Here is a 26,330-nt window from a genome sequence, read left to right as displayed (position 1 = left end):
TGATTCATTCCACGTAGGTTGCGAGGCCTTGTACTACAGGAACAAATTGTCTCTGGGGTGATTTGCTTTATTAACTTTTAGAGCAAAGGAGGGAGAAATAGGAGAATTGCTTTAACTGCAATATGCTGGCAAAAAGTTTGGTCCTTTTTAGTTCGTTGACACCTGAAATGTTTTAACTGGTCCTGTTTCTTAATGATACATTGGCTGATTGTCAAGAAGGAGGCAGTAGGATGGCGTCAAAAGAAAGCTGGTTGAAAGACAGAGAACCAGGCAATGGTCACAGCCCTGCCATCTGTGTCCCGCCAAATTCCTAGACCCCTCATAGCGCAGAAACTCGGTGACCTTCTCAGTAAAATAAAAAGGTCGGACTAGATGTTGTCCTCCTTTTAGTTGATTTTATTTTTTTATTGATGTATACTTGATTTACAATGTTGTGTTAGTTTCAGGTGTACAGCAAAGTCATTCAGTTATAGATATATTCTTTTTCAGACTCTTTTCCATTATAGGTTATTACAAGATATTAAATATAGTTACCTGTGCTCTATAGTACGTCCTTATTGTTTATTTATTTTATTTTTTTATAATAGATCTTTATTGGAGTATAATTGCTTCACAATACTGTGTTAGTTTCTGTTGTACAAAAAGTGAATCAGCCATATGCATACATATATCCCCATACCCCCTCCCTCTTGAGCCTCCCTCCCACCCTCCCTATCCCACCCCTCTAGGTCATCGCAAAGCACCGAGCTGATCTCCCTGTGCTATGCTGCTGCTTCCCACTAGCTAACTATTTTACATTTGGTAGTGTATATATGTCAATGCTACTCTCACTTTGCCCCAGCTTCCCCCTCCCCACCATGTCCTCAAGTCCATTCTCTATGTCTGTGTCTTTATTCCTGCCCTGCCACTAGGTTCATCAGTACCATAAGCAAGCTTGAGAAAGAAAAATGGAGCTGGAGGAATCAGGCTCCCTGACTTCAAACTATACCACAAAGCTACAGTAATCAAGACAGTATGATATTGGCACAAAAACAGAAATATAGATCAATGGTACAGGATAGAAATCCCAGAGGTAAACCCACACACATATGGTCACCTAATTTACAAAAAAGGAGGCAAGAACCTACAATGGAGAAAAGACAGCCTCTTCAATAAGTGGTGCTGGGAAAACTAGACAGCTACATGTAAAAGAATGAAATTGGAACACTATCTAACACCATACACAAAAATAAACTCCAAATGAATTAAAGACCTAAATGTAAGACCAGACACTATAAAACTCTTAGAGGAAAACATAGGAAAAACACTCTTTGACATAAACCACAGCGTGATCTTTTTTGACCCACCTCCCAGAGTAATGGAAATAAAAACAAAAATAAACAAATGGGACCTAATTAAACTTCAAAGCTTTTGCACAGCAAAGGAAACCATAAACAAGACAAAAAGACAACCCTCAGAATGGGAGAAAATATTTGCAATTGAAACAATAGACAAAGGATTAATCTCCAAATTATACAAACAACTCATGTTTATCTACTTTATATATAGCAGTGTGTACCTGTTAATCCCAAACTCCTAATGTATCCCTCCCCAACCCTTTCCCCTTTGATAACCATAAGTTTGTTTTCCATGTCTATGAATCTGTTTCTGTTTTGTAAATACATTCATTTGTATCATTTTTTTAAATATTCCACATATAAGCAATATCATATGATATCTGTCTTTCTCTGTCTGACTTACTTCACTTAGTATGATAATCTCTAGGTCCATCCATGTGGCTGCAAATGGCATTATTTCATTCTTTTTTATGGCTGAGTAGTATTCCATTGTATAGATGTACTACATCTTCTTTATCCATCCGTCGATGGACATTTAGGTTGCTACCTTGCGCTGGCTGTTGTAAATAGTGCTGCTATGAGCATTGGGGTGCGTGTATGTTTTCAAATATTATACTCTTTCAGTGAAAGTTTACAACTTCATGGATGATGGTGAACTCAAACCTTCAGTATTAACTTTGTTGAGAAGTGAAAGGAACCTTCCTCTCCATAAAGATAGAATGATATTAATATAATAATAAGCATTTGCTGTGCTATGTGCCTAGTATTGCATTTAATCCCCACAGTGATGTAGGAAGAGCCCCCGTAATAACAGAGGACACTAAGGATGACAGAGGTTAAATAAATTACCCCAGATCACAGAGCCTGTGACTGGGGTCACTAGACTCCCATGCATGACACACAGCCCATGACCACGCCTCGCCTCCACAGTGCCTCTCAGGGAGACCGAGAAGACCATCCATGCTGGTGAGGGATTCAAAGTAGCTCAAGTGTGATGTGCAGGTTAATAAAGAGTAAGGAGGAATGTGTGTGCTTTTATAAGCTTGTCAAGGACAATTCAGGATCATGGTACCCACTTTGAAAGAACAGGGTCTTTAAGGGAGGTTTAGGCAGAAGTGTAATTGCAGCAAAGAAGGAATAAGAAAAATCTTAGATAGGACCAAAATGCGTTATCTTTATCATCTAGGTTTTCTCTTTTAATATTCTCTTTGAAAGTGGTGGAGGGCTTCCCTGGTGACGCAGAGGTTGAGAGTCCGCCTGCCGATGCAGGGGATGCGGGTTCAGGCCCCGGTCCGGGAAGATCCCACATGCCGCCGAGCGGCTGGGCCCGTGAGCCATGGCCGCTGAGCCTGCGCGTCCGGAGCCTGTGCTCCGCAACGGGAGAGGCCACAACAGTGAGAGGCCCGCGTACCGCAAAAAAAAAAAAAAAAAAAAGTGCTGGAGCGCTTGGAATTTAATAAGTGAGTAAAATATTGGGTAAACACGTTGATACTATCTGAGCAATATCAATGCTTGTGTAATAGATTGAGTGAGAGAGGACAAAGATTTTGGGTTCAATGGCTGCTGTTTACATTGAATGATTTGCTTTCCTTCTTTGGGTCTAGTTTCCTAAAAAGTACACTGGTTGGTCCAAATCAACCCACTAGATTCCAAAACCCTGTAGAAGACTTTAGGGATATAAAGATAAAGATGTACTTCTCCTCTCAGAGAGATCTTTAGGAACTCCTTACCCCTTAAATTCTGTGACTCATCATCAAGGTGAAGACTAATTGGTTGTTGTGAATTATTTGAACATTCCTAGCTACAAATGACATAAAAAATTATTCATATGAAGAATCAGCAATAAAAATTTAAATAAAGGGTTATGGTTGGTAGTATACACTTTGATGTCCATCAAATTCATGATTTTCAAGGCCCACTCTTTCTGGCTTGTGATGTAACCAGACATCTCAAAGATATAACATAGCAGTGAGATGATGCTTATGTGAATATATTATATTTTTATGAAATGCAATGCATTATTCTACTAAAAAGAAACCATCTGAAAATGAGTCCTGTAGATTCTAATTTCTGTACTGTGCTAGGAATACTAGTGAATTCTTTTTCTCCCACAATTTGCATTTTCTCTTACAGCGTGGAAGCAAAATAACCCTCTTTGTTTGCACTGGTTTCAGAATTAAATTAGTTTGTATATTTGTTCTCTCCTCCTCTTCCTGGATTTGGCTTCAAAGTAAACAGTTATTTTCATTAAATTCTCTTTTATTTGGATTTAGCTCTTTAGTTACTGGACTTATTCTGGGTGGCTGTCCCTGTTTTATTTTTCACTAAGGTATCCGTTCACAGTTTTAAATGGCATTTAATTGGTTCACTTCCATTTTCTATTATTTACCTCACTCTGTGGTACTATGATTTCTTTAGCTAGATCTCACCCCTGCCATGGTCTGATATTTTAAAGGTATTTTTTTAATACTTAAATGCCATACGGGGTTGGTAAGATAGGAAAAAAATGATCATCAATTTGATGTTTAATGAATGTGGACAAATTACAGGGAAGAAACAAAAATGACATTCATCCCAGAGGTTGTTTTCAAAGTTAATGGTAAACGTGGAGTCTTGAGAAACAGCAGGAATTACCTTGTTTAGAAAAACCAAAAATGTTGACTTTTTTTTTTTAGATTAACCTAGAAATGACCTCTGACAGAAAGAAAACCAGCCATACTTTTCAAAAGCTCTAAAAAGTTATTTCTACCTAATAAAAAAGTACAGTAAGATTCTAAATTCCCACAGAAACTCTTCATCTACCTTATAACACATCGAAAGCCATCAAGGGCCTATTGGCCAGCACTAATAAAGTTTTGCGGGCGTTTTTGATGGTGTGTGGGGGGCAGGGGAGTAAAGAGGGGGAGTTTTAGGGCTGCGGGAGGGGAGAAAATTAGTTCTCACTAAGTTATAGAAGAAAATATAGGAAGATTTTTAAAATTTGTTCCAATAATTCATTTACCAAATGTTCATTTAACAACTCTTAGGGTCTGAGTATTGTTCCAGGGGATGAGACTACAGAAGTGAACAAGAAAAAGGAAGTTCCTGCCCTCTTGAGGATTACATAACAGTGGGGAAAAGAGGAACAATAGCAAATATACATAAAATAATTCAGCAGGGCTTCCCTGGTGGCGCAGTGGTTGAGAGTCCGCCTGCCGATGCCGGGGACATGGGTTCGTGCCCCGGTCTGGGAAGATCCCACATGCCACGGAGCGCCTAGGCCTGTGAGCCGTGGCCGCTGAGCCTGTGCGTCCGGAGCCTGTGCTCCGCAACGGGAGAGGCCACAACAGTGAGAGGCCTGCGTACTGCAAAAAGAAAATAAATAAATAATTCAGCAAATATTAAGTGCTATGAAGAATAAAGCAATTGGATAAGAGTGACTGGGAGTTGATAAGGTAGTTAGAGAAGGTCTTTCTGAGAAGTATCAGTTGGGTAGAGACCTAAGGAAAATAAGAGGCTGAGGAATAAACAGTAAGTACAAAGGCCCTGGGGCAGGAGAGGGTCTGGCCTGTATTCAAGGAACACGAGGAAGCTAGTGAGCGATAATATGCTTGATAATAGATTAGGTCACAGAGGTGGAAAGGAGAAAGCCTATACAAATATGATGCAAGATCAAAAAAATTTAAACAAATGATTGGTAAATTTGACTATAAAAAGTTTAAAATTTCTGCATAGCAAAAACTACCATGAACAAAGTCAAAAGATAAACAGCAACTTGGGGGAACATGGTAATTCATGTCACCCAAGGGCTGGTATCTTTAATGTATTTTTTTGTAAAGAAATTTCTTTATATCAATATGAAACAATAATCCAACAGAAAAATAAGTGACCAAAGAAAATGAAGAGAAAAAGCAATTGTAATGCCTTTTAAACATATTAAAGGATGTTCAACCTTACTTATAATGAGGGAAATTCAAGTTAAAACCACACTGGGATACAATTTCTTACCCTATCAGATTGGCAAGGATCCAAGCATTTGATCTTAACGCCATCTAAAAGTTTGAGCCTTAGAGAGCCAGACGCAGTCATGTATTGCTCTTGGGAATGTAAACAGGTACAGCCTTTACAGGGAAAGCTTCAGCGCTAACCATCAACATTTTAAACACCCATATCTTTGACCCAGGAGTTTGACTTGTAAGATTTTATCCAACAAATTTCTCTGCACGCATGCTAAATGAATTATGTACAAGGATATTCACTGTGACGTTATTTGTAATAGCAGGAAACCACAGGCCATGTTGAGTAGTGAGAAATGAATTAGAAGGGGGGGTGGAGTCTGATTATGAGTCTCTTTTTAAACTTGAACCTTTGGAAGTTCTTGGGCAGGTAAAATGAGAACAGGCTGTGTTTAGAGCAACTTGTGTGTCATTGATTTCAGGTTGGATTGGGTACGTGTGGGATCTTGGTGACAACTTCAGTGTCATCCAAAGAGTTCTGATGGCACTCAGTGGGGGTTACCAGGGGTGGTCATAGGCGGAGCTGCCAAGGGGGCAGAGACCAGCTTATGAAAGGCCTTTCTTATGCCGGGCTAAGAGGTTCACACTTTACCCTGAAGGCACTGGCAACCTTTAGAGCAAGATGGTGACCTCATCAGATGTGCATTTTTAAAAGACAGCTCTGCTGGCAACGTCAGGAAAGAGATTACAGAGCAGCAAAGCCAGACGTGCGGAGAGTGATTAGTGTGAAGAATAAGAAATATAGTCCGGAGAGAGATACATATTCTGCCTGTTCGGCTGTTCTTATGAATCAAAATTCTACAAGTGAAAATGTCTTAACTGTAGAATTGCCTTAAAAATCAAAAACAAAACAAATTTTTTAAACTCTCATTTTGGTGGTTTCAGGGAGGAAGACATTTGTTAAAATGTATTAAATTTCACACTTTAATATGTGCAGTTTGTGTTACATCAGTTATAGACCTACGGGGCTGTAAATTTTTTTAATTGAAATCGTCATCAATAAGAAAAAACAAAAGAGACTCTAAAAAGGGTGTGGACCTTCTGACTAGGGAAGTTCAGATTCTCTACTCTCAGGGCTATACTTTCTCCTGGTTATTCAGGTCCCGTCTGCCTGCTGCTGTAGCGTATCCCTCAGTCCCCCTAGCTGGGCTCTTTTTCCAGGCCTCTCCTGAAACTCGGTCCTGTCCAAGATCTCACGAGCATTTTAATTAACTGATTTGAATGAAAGCAAAGGTCATGTATACTCCGTGTGCCCATCACCAGAAAGCTACAGTGCAAAGCAGAGCCTTCTAATACTTCCATGTCATGATAGGCTCATAAAAGAGCCTGCATATAAACACTGAAGCAGGATTTCTAGTAGTAGTAGTAGTAGTATTGATGGGTAACTGGGTGCCAGTGAATGAATTTACCACGGTGCTTTTTAAATTGCTTGATTTTTTTTTTTAATGCTTTTGTCTGCTTCTCTGTGGGAAAAATATCTTGGTTAAGCTAAAACAATGGTGCTGCAGGTTTAAGAACGAGTAAGCATTGCTTCTAAAGGAAAGCAAAGTGGGCACTATGGACTTCTGATAAAACAAGCAACTAGATTGTGCTTACAGATTTCATTTTTCAAAGAGTAGATTATTAGGACAAATTTAAAAGACTTAATGAGAACTCTGAAAGGACATGTTATTATCTTAATTCAAACTTCCCTCAAAGAAAGAAAAAACTTTTTTTAATATTCATGTATTTCATCTTTGTCAGTTCAAAAAGATTCTAAACGTCATGAAGTTGGCAGCCGTGGACTGCTTCTGTGCCGACACCGCCCACAAATACATAGTGACGCAGTGACACTCTTTGGCACATAACAAATATTCGTTAGGTTAAGTTGAGTTTATTTCAATTGAATTTTCATTTTTTTCCAGCTTTATCATGATGTAATTGACATATAACATTGCATAAGTTTAAGGTGTACAACATAGTGATTTAATACACGGATATGTAGCAAAATAATTATCACAACAAAGTTAGTTAACACATCCATCACTTCACACAGTTAGCATCTGAGTGTGTGTTTAGATGTGGCGAGAACTTTTAAGATTTACTTTCTTAGCAACTTCCAAGTATTCAATACAGTTTTGTTAAGTATAGTCACCAGGCTGTACACCACATCCCCAGGACTCATTCATATAACTGGAAGTTTGTACCTTTTGACCACCTCAATCCATTCACCCCACCCTCAATCCGCAATTGAATTTCCAAAGTTATTTCTACTCTATTGTTACTTACAAAGAAGATTAATAATATCTCTTTTTTTTTTTTTTTTTTTTTTTTTTTGCGGTACGCGGGCCTCTCACTGTTGTGGCCTCTCCCGTTGCGGAGCACAGGCTCCGGATGCGCAGGCCCAGCGGCCATGGCTCACGGGCCCAGCCGCTCCGCGGCATGTGGGATCTTCCCGGACCGGGGCACGAACCCGTGTCCCCTGCATCGGCAGGCGGACTCTCAACCACTGCGCCACCAGGGAAGCCCCAATAATATCTCATTTTTTTTTAAAGTGTTTCTCTTCTTGCCTCCCCTAAAAAACATTTTGAAAATCATTCTCTTCCAGGTTAAAATCGATAGTATTCAACCATGTCATTTCTGATTTTACATCTCCTTTTTTCAAAAAATAAATTTAGAAGATATATCTAATCATATGAAATCCTACTTAATATTTATATCCTAGAGGAACAAAACCTTCGGGAATCCCTGCAGCAAGATAGTTTTAATCCAGTGCCATCCAGAGATCAGAGAGAACGTCTGGTTTTTTGTGTCAGAGACTTTGCTCTTCATAAAGTCAAGTACTTAGAGAAAAGTCCAGATCTTTACCTTCTTCCAGACCTGTCCTCTACCTCCCTCTCTCTCGTGCTCGCATCCCAGGAAAAACATATCTGAATCTGAGGCTAGCTGCTGTGCATTCGGTGTACTGTAACGCTGTATCCAAACACAGTGCAGGCTTAGAACAGTCTTTTTTGTATGTTCCCTTTAGGGCAACGTTTTATTTCTTCCTGATGATTACAGTGGTTGGAAACAGGGGTTACGTCAATAATGTTAAATTTGTCAAATATTAATTGACTAGGGTTCTGAATAATTTGAGTCCTGTCAAATAAATTATAGGAAAAATATCTGAGTATTTTGTAAATATGGTAATTTGGCTGCTCCAGTTTTCTATTGCTACAAAATAAATTATCCCCAAATTCAGCAGTTTAAAATAACAGCCATAGTAATGTAAACCACAGTACAGTGGATCAGGAATTTGGGAAGACTCAGCTAGCTGATTCTTCTGCCCCATGTGGTGTTGACTGGGGTCACTAGGTGGTAATCAGCTGGCAGATGGGCTGGTCTAAATGGCCTCACTCACACGTCTGGCACCCTGGCAGGAGTCTCAGTCCATTGGAGCTGCTAAAACAAAAGTATCAGAGACTGAGTGGCTTAAACAGAAAACATTTACCTCTCACAGTTCTGAATGCTGGGAAGTCCTAGATCAAGGCAGATTCTGTGTCTGGTGAAGCCTGCTTCCTGATCCACAGATTGCCATCCTCTCACTGTGTCCTCACATGATGGAAAGGACAAGGGAGCTCTCTGGGTCTCTTTGATAAGGGCACTAATCCCATTCATGAGGGCTGAGCCCTCATGACCTAATCACCTCTCAAAGGCCCTACTTCCAGATACCTTGGGGATTAGGTTTCAACACATAAATTACGGTGAGGACACAAATATTTTGTTTATAACAGCAAGGGTGGCCAGAAATCTGGGCCCAGCGGGGACTGTTCCCTGGAGTGCCTGTATGTGGCCAGCCCAGCATGATGATCTCAGAGTAGAGTCTCACAAGAGAGAAAGTAGAAGCTGAAGTCTCTTTAACTACCTGCTCTGGAAACTGACAGCATCCCTTCCACTGTATGCTAATAGTCACAACAGTGACAGAGCCCACCCAGATTCAAGGGGATGGGACATAAACCCCACCTCTCAATGGGAAGTGAGTCGAAGACTTTGTAGTGATCTTTAATGGGCAAAGGGACCCATTGTGAGAAAATAATACAGTTTTGTATCTCTCGGTAATGAACTCATCCATCAAAAAGCAGTTATTATCAAAACATTAATTTAACATACAAAAGAACACCAGCTATACATCTTAAAGCCATCCTTGTGCCTTCTACTCCCTTACTCCTCACATCGATTGCTGGCAATACTTCCACCAAAATATCTTGCCAGTTGGTCATCTCCTTTCTGCTTCCACTGCCCAGAGATAGTGCCTTATAGTAGCTAACCTTTGTTGTATGCCAGGCATTGCGCTAACTACTTTACAAGAACCATCTCATTTGATTTCCTAATGTACCACGATTAGGTAGAGATTGTCATAATCTCTACTAAATAGATGAAGAAAATGGGCCTCTGTGTATTAAGTGACACATATTATCTCTCAGGCATTTAGTGGACAAACCCAAATGGAAAGCCAGCACCTGAGTCCATCTCACCACAGTCAGGTTTCCTCACTCCTAACCAGAAAGTGCATGCTGATGTGAATGCCTTGACCCAGAGGTGTAGCTTTACCTGCGGGCTTTGAGGGGACACCTTGCTGAGCTGCTATACATGTCTCTGGTATGCTAACAGGGTCATCCCATCTCTCTGGGCATCAGAACCTCATGCTGAGATACCAATTACTTCTAATCCATCCAAATGTCATTCTGCATTTAGAAACAAAAGTTATGTATACTGCTTGAGCAAGACAGTAGTCCTTTGCTTAAAGAGAAACAAAACGTGGACAACACAGGAGATATGTATAGAAAGGACCAGCTGATCATTAGCTGACATACTAGAACTGCCCTGGTTTAATTGGCAATAGATAACAGCTCCAAGAGCACAGTTAAAAATAAAGTTCCAAATATTTCAAAATGTAAATGGCAGGAAGATAATTAAGATAGCGCAGGATGGCAGCCTCTGGAGGAAATTATGGCCGTTGTTGTGACTTAATTGGTTTCAGAGAAACTTACTGACTACCGCCTTGGTGTCATAAAAGTATTCTGTGTTTGCTTTGGAAGGAGGGAGAGGCATGGCTTCCCCCAGCCCTAAAGGAGAGAAGAGGTTCTCCTGACACCTGGGGAGCTTAACTGGTGACAGACTTGCCCAGCAGGTGGGAGGCACACTGGCCAAGCAGGGATGCGCTTGTCTGCTCAGTGGACGCAGATGGACCACGCACACCCTCTTGCCATCTGGGGTCTGGGGTCCAAGGAAGAGCCACCATCCGCTTGCAGGCCTGTTCCAAGTCCCAGGGCTGAGGACTCCGGCCTTCCACTGCCACTTTCTCACCTTGTAATGTGTCTAAACTAGATTCCTAAAGGCAGTTGCCGTGAGCATGACCCTTTATAGTGGAAATGCAAAATATTAGAGGAATTTTCTGAAAAGCTGCTTTTCTTTTTGTGACCCTGGGGAATCCAGTCACGTACATTTAGAACAATGGAACAGGGGAATCGATTGAGGGGAGGGATGGTTATGTTATAAGAAGACATGTATTTTTTTTCTACTTATGGTCGTCGATATACCAGTTATTTGTGTAGGTTTATCTGGTCTTCTATCAATTAACTTATTTTCACAAAAAACTTTGAGTTGGAAAAATATGAGCCCAGAAAACCACTATTTACGTCCCTCTGCCAGCCTTCCTCTCATTCTAACCAAAGCCCTGCGTATGGCTATAGTCAGTGCGTACATGTGATTCTATCCAAATGTTTCCCACACAGTTTTATCTGAGCTTTTCCAGGAATTAGAAGAATGCATGTATTTCTTTATAAAAGCAATATAGTGCTTCAATATATTGGGGTACGTTTATACTAGTTAATGATTTATCAACAGGTAGTTTGATTGATTAATAAGAACTTCTGTAGTTGATCAGCACAGTCATTACTATTCTTTGTGTGGGGGGGAGGGGTAAAAAACACATAACATGAAATCCACCCTCTTAACAAATGTTTAAGCATACAATACAGTATCGTTAATTGCATGCACATTACTACTCTTAATGATGGTTCTGAGGTTTTGAGCCGATCTATATTGGCCTTTGAGTCTTCAAAGGAGACTCTAACTTTACTTATTAAAGTGATTTTTTAGTGTATTTTTAAAAAATTAAACCAGATAGCTTAAAGTAGCATATTCCGACTGGTGATTTAAATTAAAAGAAAAATAAAGACATATATCTACATCTAAAAATGTATCACCTTAAATGAGTTTGTATAACAAAGCAAATGAATTGAGATAAAGAATGGAAATTCAGGGCCAACCAGTTTGAGTAAATGTGGCCATTTGATTACACGTTTAAGATACAGGATCATCAGTAGGATGGCCATTTTCCAAGGCCAAGCAGGCAACTGCTTGGGAGAGGGTCACCCTTTTCATGGTTGGAGTCAAAAGAGAAGAGCTGAGTTTGCAGACCCCAGAAGCTAAAAGGTGAGCTCTGTGGTGGGAGAGGAACAGGGAACCAAAAGATTGAAATCACCAAAGAGAAGTTCCTTGACTTTGGGATACGAATCGAACAGCTTTTTGCCAGACTTATTGGAATGTCCGGTAGAGAAGGGACTGTTTTAATTTAAAGAAGAGAACCTTCTCAGAGATATTTTAGACCCCATCATTTCCAACTGTGACAGTCTGCTGAGTCCTTCTGATCCAACCCAAAGCTCGTCCTTTTTGCCCAGAGCACTCCTGCCTACAGACTTCCGGTAGAGCTAATGTTATTACTACCGCAACTCAACCCGTTAGTGTTGGATAAATATACTGTGATAGACCAGTACTCTTTGTATAATGATTTATGCAAATACTTGTCTAAAACACACCATTAAGTATCCCATAGTTATCAGTTCCATTAACTGCATTTGTTGGATAATTCCATAGGACCAATTCTTTTTCCTGTACAAAGATTCCTTGTTCTTCTAGCAGAATACACCCATCTAGAGAAACTTGTTCATTCATCATAATTAATCTTCATCAAAAAGCCTGTTGGAAAGTCTAACCGTAAAGGGGATTATTTTTTATAAATACACAACATAGATATAAAGATATAAAAGAAACAGCACAGCTCTCAGGCCACCTTTTAAAACCTTAAAGGAGAAAACATCTTTAATATGAAAATACTACAACCAAACAAGGTGCATCCTCTGTCCATATTGCCAGATAATTAGGTCATTAAGATCCAGAGAAATGACTACTTTTGTTATAATGTCCTGATGTAACATACACAGATAGATCTGCATTAAGGGAAAAATCAGCAAATTTGTTGTTCGAGTTTTTTATGAGTCCTTGTTGACACTTAGGTTTTTCATGTGACTCGTGTCCATAAGAAAAATATGGGACCGAGTACGGGGGATAGGGGTGGGATAGCGGGACCTCCCTGACGCTCAAGTGCTGCCCTGGATGCTTTTAGTCTCGTTCATTGCATAGGGAGGAGACCAAAGACCCCGTTATGAGGTCTGGCTGGGAAAGCCAGTTGATAGTATAAAAGCTGATGTGTACAAAGCCTGATGTTCTTTAAAAATGTGACTCTGCTTCCCAGACAGCACCTTCTTATAAAAATTCATCTATCTTGAAAGGTTTCTCACGTGCCTAATTCATAACTACTTATAACCCTGAAGAAATTTTGATGGTGACACTTGGTTGAGCATGGTAGGGTATGTAATAACTATAAAATTTGGTTTCCTCGCACTAATACTAAAAAGCAGCTGCTATAAACAGCATGTTACATTAATAATATATTACATTTAGAAAGAGTGTCTGTATGGTGTATGATAGCTGTATGGTATATTTTCAGTTGCATTCTTAAAATATTCATGTTCAAAGGAAAAATAAACACAGGGCATATACTAAACTGTTTATAGTGTTATTCTGGGAAGTGGGATTGTGGGTGTATTTCTCTCCTTCATTTTTCTTTTCTGTATTTTCTAAGTGTCTGATAATAAACATGTATTATTTTGAAAAGGGACAGCGTTTTAAGATTGGCTCCCAAGAGCTTTATGTGAGGGCTGGGCTTCCCTGGTGGCACAGTGGTTGAGAGTCCGCCTGCCGATGCAGGGGATGTGGGTTCGTGCCCCGGTCCGGGAAGATCCCACATGCCGCGGAGTGGCTGGGCCCGTGAACCATGGCCGCTGAGCCTGCGCGTCCAGAGCCTGTGCTCCGCAACGGGAGAGGCCACAACAGTGAGAGGCCCTCGTACCCGAAAAAAAAAAAAAAAAAGTGAGGGCTATTGCGTCTACATGTTAAAAGTCTAGGCTGCCCCATCTAATATGGTAGCCACTGGTCCCAAGGGGATATTTTTAATTATATTTAGATTAGTTAAAGGCAAATTACTTTGTTAACCATTTAATTCTTCAATCACATTAGCCACATTTCAAGTTTCAATAGCCACATTTTCATCATCACAGAAAGTTCTAGTTGTCAGTCCTGGTGGAGACAAGTTACCAAACTGTGTCCTGGATGCTAAGAACAAAACTGGGCCAGTTTGCAGAGGAATGGGCATATTGCCTCGCATGCTACTCACCGTAGACACCGGGAGACTCTTCATCCCAGGTCCCTTTTATGCACCTCTCTAATCTTTGGCCCAGTAAGCTCAGAGATTTTTCCAACAGCCATCCAGCTGCTTAGTGGCAGGGTTGGGAACCCAGGGCAACTCACTCCTAATTCACAGCTCTTGCCTCCATATCACTATTAGCATCTTCTCCAGAAAACTAAAGCTTCCCAAGCAGTACTTTAGTTCAGTTCAATATAATTTCATAGACATTTCTTGCAAGCTTACAATGCAATAAGCACCATAATAAGCCTTGAATATGCAAAACCAAGTAAGAGAAGTTTCTCTATTCCCAGAGTGTGTCAAAGTGTTAAAAACAGAAAGGCTAGTGGGAAGCAGCTGCGTAGCACAGGGAAATCAGCTCAGTGGTTTGTGACCGCCTGGAGGGGTGGGATAGGGAAGGTGGGAGGGAGGGAGACGCAAGAGGGAAGAGATACGGGAACATATGTATATGTATAACTGATTCACTTTGTTATAAAGCAGAAACTAACACACCATTGTAAAGCAATTATATTCCAATAAAGATGTAAAAAACAAACAAACAAACAGAAGGGCATGCTAGGTAGAGTGACAGCACCAAGCAGGGACAGGTCTGTCCTTCTTGGGAAATCCAGAAATGCTTCATACACGCAGATATGCTTAAATTGGGTCTTGACGATAGCAAATCCCCCAAACTCTCACATTTACACGTCTTCAATATTCTCAGTTTTCTCCATACTCCAGAAGAAAAGAGGTTAACTCCCCTTTTGAACCTGACCAGATTTTTCTTTAACTTCACTTGAAAGAGTTAGGTATATTCAACTCTCTTAATTTGAACTTATTTTCTCATTTTCAGGCCTGGTTCTATATATGTAAAATAATTTTAAGCCTTCAAATGAAATAAAATAAAATACTCCTGTAAGACTGAGTCATCAATTCCATTTTGAACTACATAAAAGCAAATACAGAATTTGAATGAGTAGTCATTTTTCAGCCGGTCATGTGGGAAATGTTTAAACGCAGGTTAGAAGCTGGGGTTCCCAGTTCTCAAATAAATCACGTTCCTGTGTTTTAACAGATGCAATGCTCTTGGTGGCAGAGCGACTGGAAGGACCATTCAACATTGAGTCGGTCATGGACCCAATAGACGTCAAGATCTCTGAAGCCATCATGAACATGCAAGAGAACAGCATGCAGGTGTCTGCAAAGGTATTTGCCTTAGTCATTTGTCTGCTAATAAAGAAAGTGCAGTAATCTGAAACTGAAGTAACTGGATATGTCGGCCAGGATTATAGATTCTAATACCTTGTCCGTGAGCTTTTCCTCTCCCGTGACAAGTTTGCTACTTCATTATAACTGTCTAACAAAATGGCATTGAGAAAGGAAGGAAGCTTTTAGTTTGCAGTTAATCATGAAGAAATTATTGGCTGCTAAAAAGTGTTGGAGAGCCCCAAGTATATTGACTAATCCCTCACATTTGTGAGCCATTTGGGGGGAATTTTCTTTTTAATGGTTGAAATTTCTGCACACCCTCACCCTGTTCTCACTCTCTAGGAACTTCTAATTACGTCTTCAGCTGCACAGACCAGGCACATGTTCTCTGTGTCTGCTTGTAAATTTTTAAACATTCCATCTGACTTCCTTTTGTAAGGCTATAATGGAACCCTCATTAATGAATCTTCAGAGGAAAACACCCCTTTGGATGAAGTCAAACACACATTTTTTAAAATAGTATATTTTTATAAATCCAAAGAGACGGGGATTCTGGGTTTGCAGCTGCAGAACACAAATATCAGAAGTACAATTTTTTTTAATTTTTTAAAAATTTTTATTGGAGTCTAGTTGATTTACAATGTTATACTAGTTTCAGGTGTACAGCAAAGTGAATCAGTTATACGTATACATATATATGCTCTTTTTAAAATTATTTTCCCATATAAGCCATTACCAAGTATTGAGTAGAGTTCCCTATGCTATACAGTAGGTTCTTATTAGTTATCTATTTTATACATAGTAGTGTGTATATGTCCATCCCAGTTTCCAATTTACCCCTCCCACCCTTACCCCCTGGTAACCATAAGTTTGTTTTCTACATCTGTGACTCTGTTTCTGTTTTGTAGGTAAGTTCATTTGTACCCTTTTTTCAGATTCCACATATAAGTGATATCATATGATATTTGTCTTTCTCTGTCCAATGACTTCACTCAGCATGACAATCTCTAGGTCCACCCATGTTGCTGCAGGTGGCATTATTTAATTCTTTTTGATGGCTGCGTAATATTCCATTGTATATATGTACCACATCTTCTTCATCCATTCATCTGTCAATGGACATTTAGGTTGTTTCCATGTCCTCAGAATGGGAGAGAATATTTGCAAACAATGTGACCGACAAGGGATTAATCTCCCAAATATACAAACTGCTCAGGCAGCTCAATATCAAAAAACAAACCAATCAAAAAATAGGTGGAAGATCTAAATATACATCTCTCCAAAGAAGACATACAGATGGCTAAAAAGCACATGAAAAGATGCTCAACATCACTAATTATTAGAGAAGTGCAAATCCAAACTACAATGAGGTATCACCTCACACCAGTTAGAATGGGCATCATCAGAAAATCTACAAACAACAAATGCTGGAGAGGGTGTGGTGAAAAGGGAACCCTCTTGCACTGTTGGTAAGAATGTAAATTGATACAGCCACTATGGAGAACAGTATTGAGGTTCCTTAAAAAACTAAAAATAGAATTACCATATGACCCAGCAATCCCACTACTGGGTATATACCCAGAGAAAACCGTAATTCACAAAGACACATGCACCCCAATGTTCATTGCAGCCCTCTTCACAGCAGCCAGGACATGGCCCTGCACAATTTTTATTTGTCCCCACCCAGCTGAGAATAAATAGGACCTTCCTTAAGCAAAATTTAGAAGTTTGCAGTGAGTCTCTGGCCTTTTCCTTCATCGCCCCTTTTATCCACACTGATGACTACACAGTGCCCTTCTGTTCTTTCCACCAGTCTCCCTGTCCTGAAACACTAACCAAATCGGCATCCGTCCTTTCAACCTGATGACGGAGTGACTGCATTTTAATTGAAAGTCATTCACACAAAAATATGTCAGGCAAAGAGTTACGTGTTTAGCTTTCTTCAGTGTTTAAAATCCTTTGTGGAAAAGATTTCACATATAATCAAAGAGAAGGAGACAGGTGGTAGGGAGAAATTGCCGAGCAGGAATAAATCCATGAAATCTGACTAGGTCTCCTTGGCTGAGTATGAATCAAACTAGCTTTGGGCTGAAAGTAGGGTGAGAAGGAATCTGGCCTGGGCCCCTTTCTCTCTCTCTCCTTGGGAGACAGATGGGCTGAGAGTTTCACAGGCCTAGTTTCGGGTTTTAGTGAGCTTGGGTTAGCCTGTGTAAAGAAGTATACTCCAAGGTGCTATCACCTATTGGGGAAATAGCACATTTGGGAGTTGCATGAAAAGCCATTTTCTTTCTTTCCCATGAAAGAAAAGCAGTTATCTATCCCTCTCAAATCTATTGCCTAGAAACCAATTAATGTTGTTTTGAGAGGTCAAATATCCCAGCAGTGCTTGAGTAAACAGGCTCGATAGTAACTGATGTTCAAAACAGCCCTAGAGAAGAGGACATGAAAACACAAAAGTGTCTGTGGTTTGAGAACATCACACACTCCTTAGAAGCAGAGCTTTCCATTGGTATGTGTGCATACGTGTTCAAGTCAACTTTTTCTATTAAACATTCTCTAAGAGGTCAGATGGACTCTCTTTCATACCAGAACGCGGATGAGACATTTTTATGGAAGTTGTCCAACCACATTATAATATTATGGCTGTTAATAAGGCATGCACTTTGAAAAAGACACCTTTCGTTGTAAGAAATATCTAAATCAAGAATAGAAATAATGGGAAATTCCCTGGCGGACCAGTGGTTAGGACTTGGTGCTTTCACTGCCATGGCCAAGGTTCAATCCCTGGTCAGGGAACTGAGATCCCACAAGCTGTGAAGTGTGGAAAAAGAAAGAGAGAAAGAGAGAAAGAGAGAGAGAGAGAGAGAGAGGGAGGGAGGGAAGGAGGGAGGGAGGGAGGGAGGGAAGGAAGGAAGGAAGAAAGAGAAAGAAAGAAAGAAAGAAAGAAAGAAAGAAAGAAAGAAAGAAAAGAAAGAAAAAGAAAGAATAGAAATAATGTAGGGCATGTAAGAGTACACTCATGACAGGATACAGTCTGAAGGATCATAAAACAGTAGTACCAAAAATCTCAACTAAGCTAGAAACCAAAAAAAAAAAAAAAAAGAAATGTATTTGGTAGTCTTGACCTAGAGAGAAGGAGATGGAGTGAGTTTAGGGAGGAGAGAGAGGAGGGCAGCTAAGCTCTGTAGGAAAGAGGGATGGGAGACAGGGTCTCATCTAGGGGACAGTGTGGAGAAAGGACCAAAGCCAGCCTTTAGTATGGTGGAGAGGTTGTTAATTAGGGGGTTGAAATTTGGATAACTTTAGCAGGAAACACCAACAGGATCTGTGGATGGAATGGACATGTTCTGAAAGAGGTTTTATTTCTTCAAGGGAATGGAATTTGGAAACATGTAGTTTCATTTTCCACATAAGCCACATCCATGAAATTATGCATGAACTAAAGTCTAAAATCTATATTCTAGCTAAGAACTGGACGGTTGAATTTTTCCTTTTGCCAAGGAGCCCTCAGTCATTGTTGATAAACAGTCTTATCAAATTTGAAATTCTGGATTTCCAGACTTTGCCTGGAGCATTCGCATAACCAGCGACTTTGTTAATTTCTGATAGCAGAGCTTCCGGTGAGGCCAGAAGCTATTCCCTAATTGGGGGGCCAGACACCCTGAGGGTTGTGAAGCTCACAAATTAAAATGACTTTTTACTCCAGGCTACGATTGGCAACTTCTCCTTGGAAAATCATTTACCTTATTACAGCAGTTCCTGATGGAAGTCATTCCCAGAGGCACGTTGAGAAAAGCAGCAATGTTTATAACTACCAGCTCATATGGGTTGAACGCTTACTGCCAGGACTGTACTGTGCTTTACACGGTTTATATTATGTAATATTTATAACAGTGCTTGTGATGAGATGGATCTTCCCCCCTTATCTTCCAAATATGGAAACTAAGCCTTAGAAAAGTTAAGGAGCTTACAAAGGTCTCATAGTGTTTGAAGGAGTACACAGAGGAGTGTCTGATTCCAGATCCCACGTTGCTCATCTCTGCATCTTAATGATGCAGGTGCCTACAGAGCCAATCCCACACAAGGGTGGGATTTAGTAAACATTCACTGAATAGATCAAGTATTAAGAGAATAGGGAGGGCCGGAGGGAGAGGCAAGAGGGAGGAGATATGGGGATATATGTATACATATAGCTGATTCGCTTTGTTATGCAGCAGAAACTAACACAGCATTGTAAAGCAATTATACTCCAATAAAGATGTTAAAAAATAAAAAGCAAAAAAAAAAAAAAAAGAGAGAGAGAGAAAGTTCAATAGCCTTCAGTAAAAACCTGCCTGAGATGATAAGGAAACAGAGGCGGCAAAGCCAGGAGAATTCAAGTTGTCTGTCTTTCTCTCTGATTCCCTTTACGACTATACCCAGTACTTCCCACCATGCTAAATGCTAATGAAATATTTCTCTTATTAGCCTCATCATTCATTGCTTCCAACCTTTCCTAGAGCTTTAATAGTACAAAATATAAAAGTCTACTTTTTTCTCCCTTCTTCTATCTGAAGGCAGAGAGGAACACATCAGTTTCAGATATGAAATTCCTCTCCTCTAATTGCAGCAGTCCTCATCATATCTATAGGAGGGAACAGCTCATTTTTTTTATTGAGGTGTAGTTGATGTTCAATATTATGTAAGTTTCAGGTGTAGGAACAGCTAGTTTTTTGTACCTAATCAGTGAGATCCTGAATTACAGAGATTACAGATAAATGAAGAGACCTATTCTCATCATGTGTGTTCAGTCTCAAATTTCAGATCTGTTTTTATAGGTAGAGTCACATCCTTTTTCCTTTCCCATTTAGCCCACAGCTAAGCTGTTTGAGGGTAAGGCACACGGATATTCCTTTCAAAAAATACATTGGCTATTCCAAGTTGTATAATCAAGTTACAATATTTTGGTAATAACATTATGGCATTTATTTCAAACTCTTGATTTGTGTGTCCTTTCTATAATATTGTATTATATATATTATGTAATTTATAACATATATCATTATATTAACATATAATATTATTGATATACATATTTTTAAGACTAGGGACAATAACATATTAAAATTTTTCTTGGTTTCTTTCTGCACAGTCACTTAGTAACAATGACAATCATCATGGTTACCATTGGTTGAGTACCTACTATATTTCATTCAGTAAATAGCCTTCATGTACCAGGCACAAGGAATATGGTAGAGGACAAAACAGCTTCTCTGCCCAAGCATCAGTCTCTTTTTAGATGCCTTATATATTTATTTCAAATCCTACTGCAATCTTGTAAAGCCTTCATTTCCTCATTTTATAAGTAAAGAATGTTAAATTTAGAGAGATTAAGTTGCTTGTCTGCGGTCAGGCAACTAAGAAGTGGCAGAGCTGGGACTGCAGCCCAGAGCTGTCTTATCCAAAGAAAAGGATTTTCCCAGCAAGCCACTGTTTCCTCAGTATGTATCTCCCCACCAGATGGACCAGATGTAGTGCAGCATTGGAGGAACCAGCCATCTAAGGGAGGACTGTTGCTTGAAGCCTGCTACTAATTATGGTACTAATGATGAGTGTTTCTGACCAGTAGGGAAACCTACTGAAGAGAAACACAAGTTGTCAGTTCTTCAAGCCCCAACCAGTGCTTATTACGTTCACCAAGTTCACAATCTTCATCAATGACAGGAAAGGGTCCTCATTATCCCACCACCTCTGTTAACCACCCAAGTCAAAGGAGTTCTGAACTTTGCAGGTTTGAGAAAATTCTCCAAAGGAAAGGAGAACTAAACTTGCTGAGTGTCTCTGCCTGTGAATTTCAGATGTGTTGATAATCTCCTTTCTATCCTATCAGGGAAGATGAAACTGATCTCACTATATATAATTTAACTGTATTAGGAATAATTTCAAACCTAATCCAGGAAAAGATTGGTTTGTCAGATATAATCTAAATTAAGAAGGGAGACTTATTAAATTCCAATTGAAACCATCCATTCAACTAATACTTATTACAGACGAGGGTAGAACCCATTACAGAAGAGCAGCATGGCCTTCAGTTACTTAATTTTCTCCAGACAATTCTTTCCAAATCTACAGCTCAGATGAAGACGAAAAAAGCTAAGAGGACAGAAAGGAGAATGTAATAATTTCTGCCTTTAGCTAATGGGTCTTAGTTTCCTCATCTGTAAAGAGAGGGGTTAATGCAAATGTCCCCTTTCCAGCTCTATCAGTTTACAGCTTTATGAACATTATCTCTTCGGTAACGATTAGGTTTCTTTTTCTAGCATTCAGATATTTTTCTTGTCTCTGGAACTTTTTCCTTTCAAAGCATTCAGGTATAAATAATATCCTGGGAGTTCACATGGAAAAAATAGCTTCCTTCAGATATAAGAACATTGATTAGAATTAGTTCAAATAAGTATATTTTTATTCCAATAGCATTTACCATTCCTTTCTTTGAGCCCCTGTGTTACGTGTGCCCTTCTTAAGGCAGTGGGCACATTATTCCTTGTGTTATGATTATTTGTATACTTATCTTCTCCTTCCCAGAATTATAAGTTATTTTACTCACTCTTACATTCTACAGAAAACCATTCTAACGTGCCATTTTACACATGGAAGCAACAATACATTTTGTCGAGTTGAATTCAGAACATGAAAGTATAATGCCAGAAAGACTTCAACAATAAGGAATAGAAAATACCTTAAAATATACTTGAAATTAGTCCTGTATTCTTTAAAATAGCATAAACGTTGCAAGATCAGATTTTGACGTCAGACAGCCCTGGGATCTGGTTTTTACTAGTTGTGTGAGTTGGGGCAAATTATTCATCTGTCCAAACTCAATTAACTCACATTAAAAATGAGGAAGTAGTATTATCTACTCATAAAGTTGTTTGAGGGTAAAATGATATAATCCATGTAAAATGCTTAGCGTGGAATTTGTCAAATCAAAACTACTGATCGAGTTAAGTATTTTCATTGTTATTATGGAAAATGCCTATGCTACATAAATTCTAAAGAGCTTTGACTCTGTGGTATTGCCTCATCCATGATGGTCTGTCAGCTTGTCACTAGCATCTAAGATCAGAAGAGCAGATTTGAGAGTCACACACCTGCATTTGAATCCACTCATGCATGGCATTATTTTCAATGGCAGAGACTCACCTGGAAAGGGACATATATTTCTGCATGGCCTACGACATGGCACGTGGCACTGAATAAACATCTCATCAACAAGGCCTTTGGGGGAAAGTGGGCTTGAGGGCAGAGTGGAGTGGATGGAGGTGATGACAGCAACCCAACTCTTGTCCATGCCTATCGGTGGCACTAATGCCAACAGAGCAAAGGGTTTTAGAGGAATGTCAGCGGCCTCAGCCTAACCTCACATTATTCTTACATGAAGGGGATAATTGGCCTATTCCCTTGACAAGTGGTTCCGTCCCTTCTGCCTGATTTCTGAGAAAAAAGCACACGGCCCTTCACTTTATAAAGCTTTGAGTTCTATTTCTATTTCCTCTTTCGTTTTGAAAAGAGCAAGTTCTCAATGACTTCTAGATTCAGAATACTTTTTCTGTTTATTCAAATTTCAAAGCTAGTATTCTGCCCGCCAGTTCTCACTTATAATATTCCACCAAGAAGCAGTGACCTTGAAACATCTTTGATTCTTTGATTTCTTCATTTCTTTACAGAAAACCAGAATCTGTTTCTTTCCTGTGTGTTAACATCACTGGACCACAAAGCCAGGTTTTTCAGATGCTAGATACAAGGTGGGGAAAAAGACACCTTTTCTTATAAAGCAAAATGAAGGTTTGAAAAAGAATGCTTATGATGCATTTATAGGAAGTGCATCCAAAGCAAGATAGTTTTAACTTTCTTTCCACGTAAAAGGTTTTTTTTTTAAAAAAAAATGTTTTTTCTCCTTTTGATTATAAAGGGAAACTCCTGATTATCTCTAACCTTTGGAAATTTATCTTAAGATTTTTTTTCACTTTAACTTCAGGGCAAAAATGAGAAGATTACATTTAATGAAGTCTACTCAAGAATAGGTGATGGAAACTCACTTCACTTTTTAACACTCAGTGTGTTCTTAGAAACAGAGCAAGATACCCTCTTGCTTTCCTGAAAGAAAGTCTTCTTCCAACCTCCTCCTGCCTTGACAGAGGAGAAACTGCTTCCCTAGAGCCATGCTTCCCATGGGCAGCAGACTACTGCATTAGACGAACTTCAGTGGCCTCTGACCAGTTTCACAAATACACAGTTATCCCCGACTCTTAGCACTTTCCTTCTACTCGGGACTATGCGGTATGGTTTGATCCTGATGGAGTCATTACCCCAGCCAGCCTGTAGTTAAACGTGTGAAGGAGTTACCTCTGTGAGTTTATAGCAACTTGTTCTGCCAGAAAATTTGGAATTACATATGGCTTTCTGTGGGTCTTTTTTTCTAACACATTTTACTCCCCTCTTTTATTTTGCCTCCTTATCGTCCCAGAATATATCTTAAACATCCGCCAAATAGCTGAGATGCCCTTTGAAAATCAATCATTTCTTTATTAATACATGTAATCTGTTAACTAAACAAAATGTTTTTAAAACACAGGGTTCATGGGGATAGGTCACAAAAAGAGTTCTTGTGTAGAGAATTTCAAACATCTCAGACACAATTTTCTGGGTTGGCTACAGCAAAGGTAGGAGTTTTCATCCCAAATCTCTCTCCAGCCCAGATTACTCTCCTGATTACACCTGTTTATCCAACTGCGTGCTACACACTGGCACCCGCCACCTCAGACACACCTGTCCAAAACCAAGCTCACTGTCCTCCCATTAACCCTTCCTTCCCCAGGTTTCTCCATCCCAGAGAACGTCCCCCCCCCCCCCCAGCTCTCGTGTCCTAGCTAGACACCCAGCTGACCCCTCAACTCCCCCCATCCCCTTGGCCCTCACAGTCAATCCATAATGAAACCCATTAAGCGGTCATTCTAAATTTCTTTTGAATCCATCCACAGTGGCTCCCCTAATTTTATCATCTCAGCACATGGATTATAGCCTCCTAATTAATTCCCTGCCTCTGGCTTTCCCCTACTCCAATCCACTCCCCACGCTGTAGCCAGAGGGATTGCTGAAAATGCAAATATGTTCACATTACTCCCCTGCTTAATATCTTTCCATGGTTCCCCGTTGCCATTTGAATAAAACCCAGACACGTTCCTGCACGATGAAGTCCTCGGCCTGCCCCTCTGGATCCACCACTCACCACTCTCCCCACCTTAAATTATTCAGGTAACTGTTGAGCACTGATTGTCTGCCGAGCCCAGTGCTAGACGCTGTGGACATGGTGGTGAATAAAACCAACAACAGAGCATGAGTCCTAGTAAAAGTTTTAGTCTAGGAGGTGAGAGAACCTCTGTGTGCACCAGACGTACAAATGGCCTGGGCTCTGTTGCTTGGAAGAAGCATCCTTTCTCATCTCTAAGTTTTTGCATGTGCTGTTGTTCCCCATCCTGAAACATTCTTTCTATCCTCCCCATTCCCCCACCCCAAATACACAGCATTCACCAGGCATAATCCAACTATTTCTTCACTTTCCTGGCAAGATTCAGTGTTATACTGGGAAGTGTTTGTACAACCAGCTCTCTGTGCAAAAAACATGCTAGTTTATAGTGTTTGCCTATTTCTGGGGCGTAAGTTTCAAGCTACCAACATGATGTCAACTGAACATAGTAGCAGACCACAAGGTAACATTTTCCCCCTTACGGGTACACTTGGCATACTTGGCATACATAACCACAGGAGCATAAATAATGGTAAAATAATTAGGAAGTAATGAATTTTCAGTATATATTACCTTTGATTTTAGTATAATTTATATGATTTTAAGTGTATACAATCTAACTTTTAATAATCACTCTGTTTAATGACTGGCTTGCAAAATTCCTGAAAATTTAACACGTGGTCTTGTGAGCCGGTTCCAGCACATCGCTGCTCTCCTGAGATGCTTTCTCTGACTGTCCGGTCTGGGTTAGCTGCCTCTTGTGGGTGCTCCCATAGCATTTACTACATTCTACTCTAATTGCCTGATTTCTTGTCAGAACCCTCATGAGATCAGGGACATGTCCAGCTGACACATCCCCAGCACCTAAGTCTGGTCTTAGTGACACTCTACAAAGATTCGTTGAATAGTAGTTTGAATAAATGATACAGAGCCAGGCTGTTGAAATTTACACATGTATGTAAATTCTGCAAAGTGATCTTAAAGAATTGCTTTCAACCTTGTAAACAAAGAGCATATGAAATAACAATTTAGTGAGGCCAACAGAGTTAGGGTTTTTTTCTCCCCACACTCAAAATATGTTTTGTTCGGCTCCTTGTCACTCCTTCCTGCTCACCATTTTGGAGGCAATAGCAAGGTGTTCTGCTGTTGAAGGAATGCAGAACCTTCCAGGAAAAAAAATCATCTTCTCCAGCAAATGGAAGGAATTTGCTTTTATTGAAGAAATGATTTTAGGAAGTATGCAACCCATCTGACAGATTTTTCTGGGAGCAAGCTGCATAGGCATCAGGAGTAGATGTTTAAATCCTTGAAACCGACACAATCACTGGCTTTTGAAAACTGAAGCCGATGAATGCAAAGTAGCCAAAACCGAAAGTGCTAACTTGACTTGATTCAGTCCAACCCAGAATTCTCTACACAGAATCCTGGACCCATCCAGGGACTCTGAGTTTGCTAGAGAGCTTGGCCAAAGGACCACTGTAATCAATCTTTAAGGAAACAAAAGCATGAATCAGAGAGCAAAGAAAAAGAGAGGAAGAGATGGAGAGAGGAAGTAGGGGGAGAGGGAAGGGAAGAGGAAAGAAGAGAGAGAAGAAGAGAGATTATTCGGAGTCAGAGGATGAAAGCCTGTTTTCTTGAAAGGCAATCCATCAGGAAAATTGGCACACTGATAAAAATTAAAAAATAAAATAAAAAATGCTGATTTTTAAAATGTATGATGAGTATAATGATTTTATATCTAAAGAAAGAAGTCATTATTAAAATGTTTTAAGTGTGTATTCAGGAAGACACTTCTTAGGATATTAGCAGATTGTTGTTAGGAACCAGAAAAAAATGTGCAAAAATGAGGCCCTGGGGTGTCTAGTTTAATCTTGTGTCATGGTGATGATGGAGCTCTCCTTGCTACTGCTTCTAATGAAATGGGTTTTTTGATATTTTAACTTACTTGCATCTGTTGA

The 26,330-nt window shown here is 39.8% G+C and overlaps 1 protein-coding gene across 1 annotated transcript in view; it reads left to right on the top strand.

The window, feature by feature from the left end:
* The window catches only part of GPC6 (glypican 6), a 1,088,996-nt gene that overhangs the window by 959,726 nt on the left and 102,940 nt on the right, over nucleotides 1-26,330 (top strand). Inside the window, exon 5 of the mRNA XM_049701023.1 lies at nucleotides 14,953-15,083. Coding sequence (XP_049556980.1) covers nucleotides 14,953-15,083 — 131 coding nt within the window. The remainder of the gene's footprint in view (nucleotides 1-14,952; nucleotides 15,084-26,330) is intronic.

This window comes from Orcinus orca, chromosome 18, assembly GCF_937001465.1.
Source record: "Orcinus orca chromosome 18, mOrcOrc1.1, whole genome shotgun sequence".
NCBI lineage: Eukaryota > Metazoa > Chordata > Mammalia > Artiodactyla > Delphinidae > Orcinus > Orcinus orca.
This window is presented reverse-complemented; position numbering and strand designations above follow the sequence as displayed.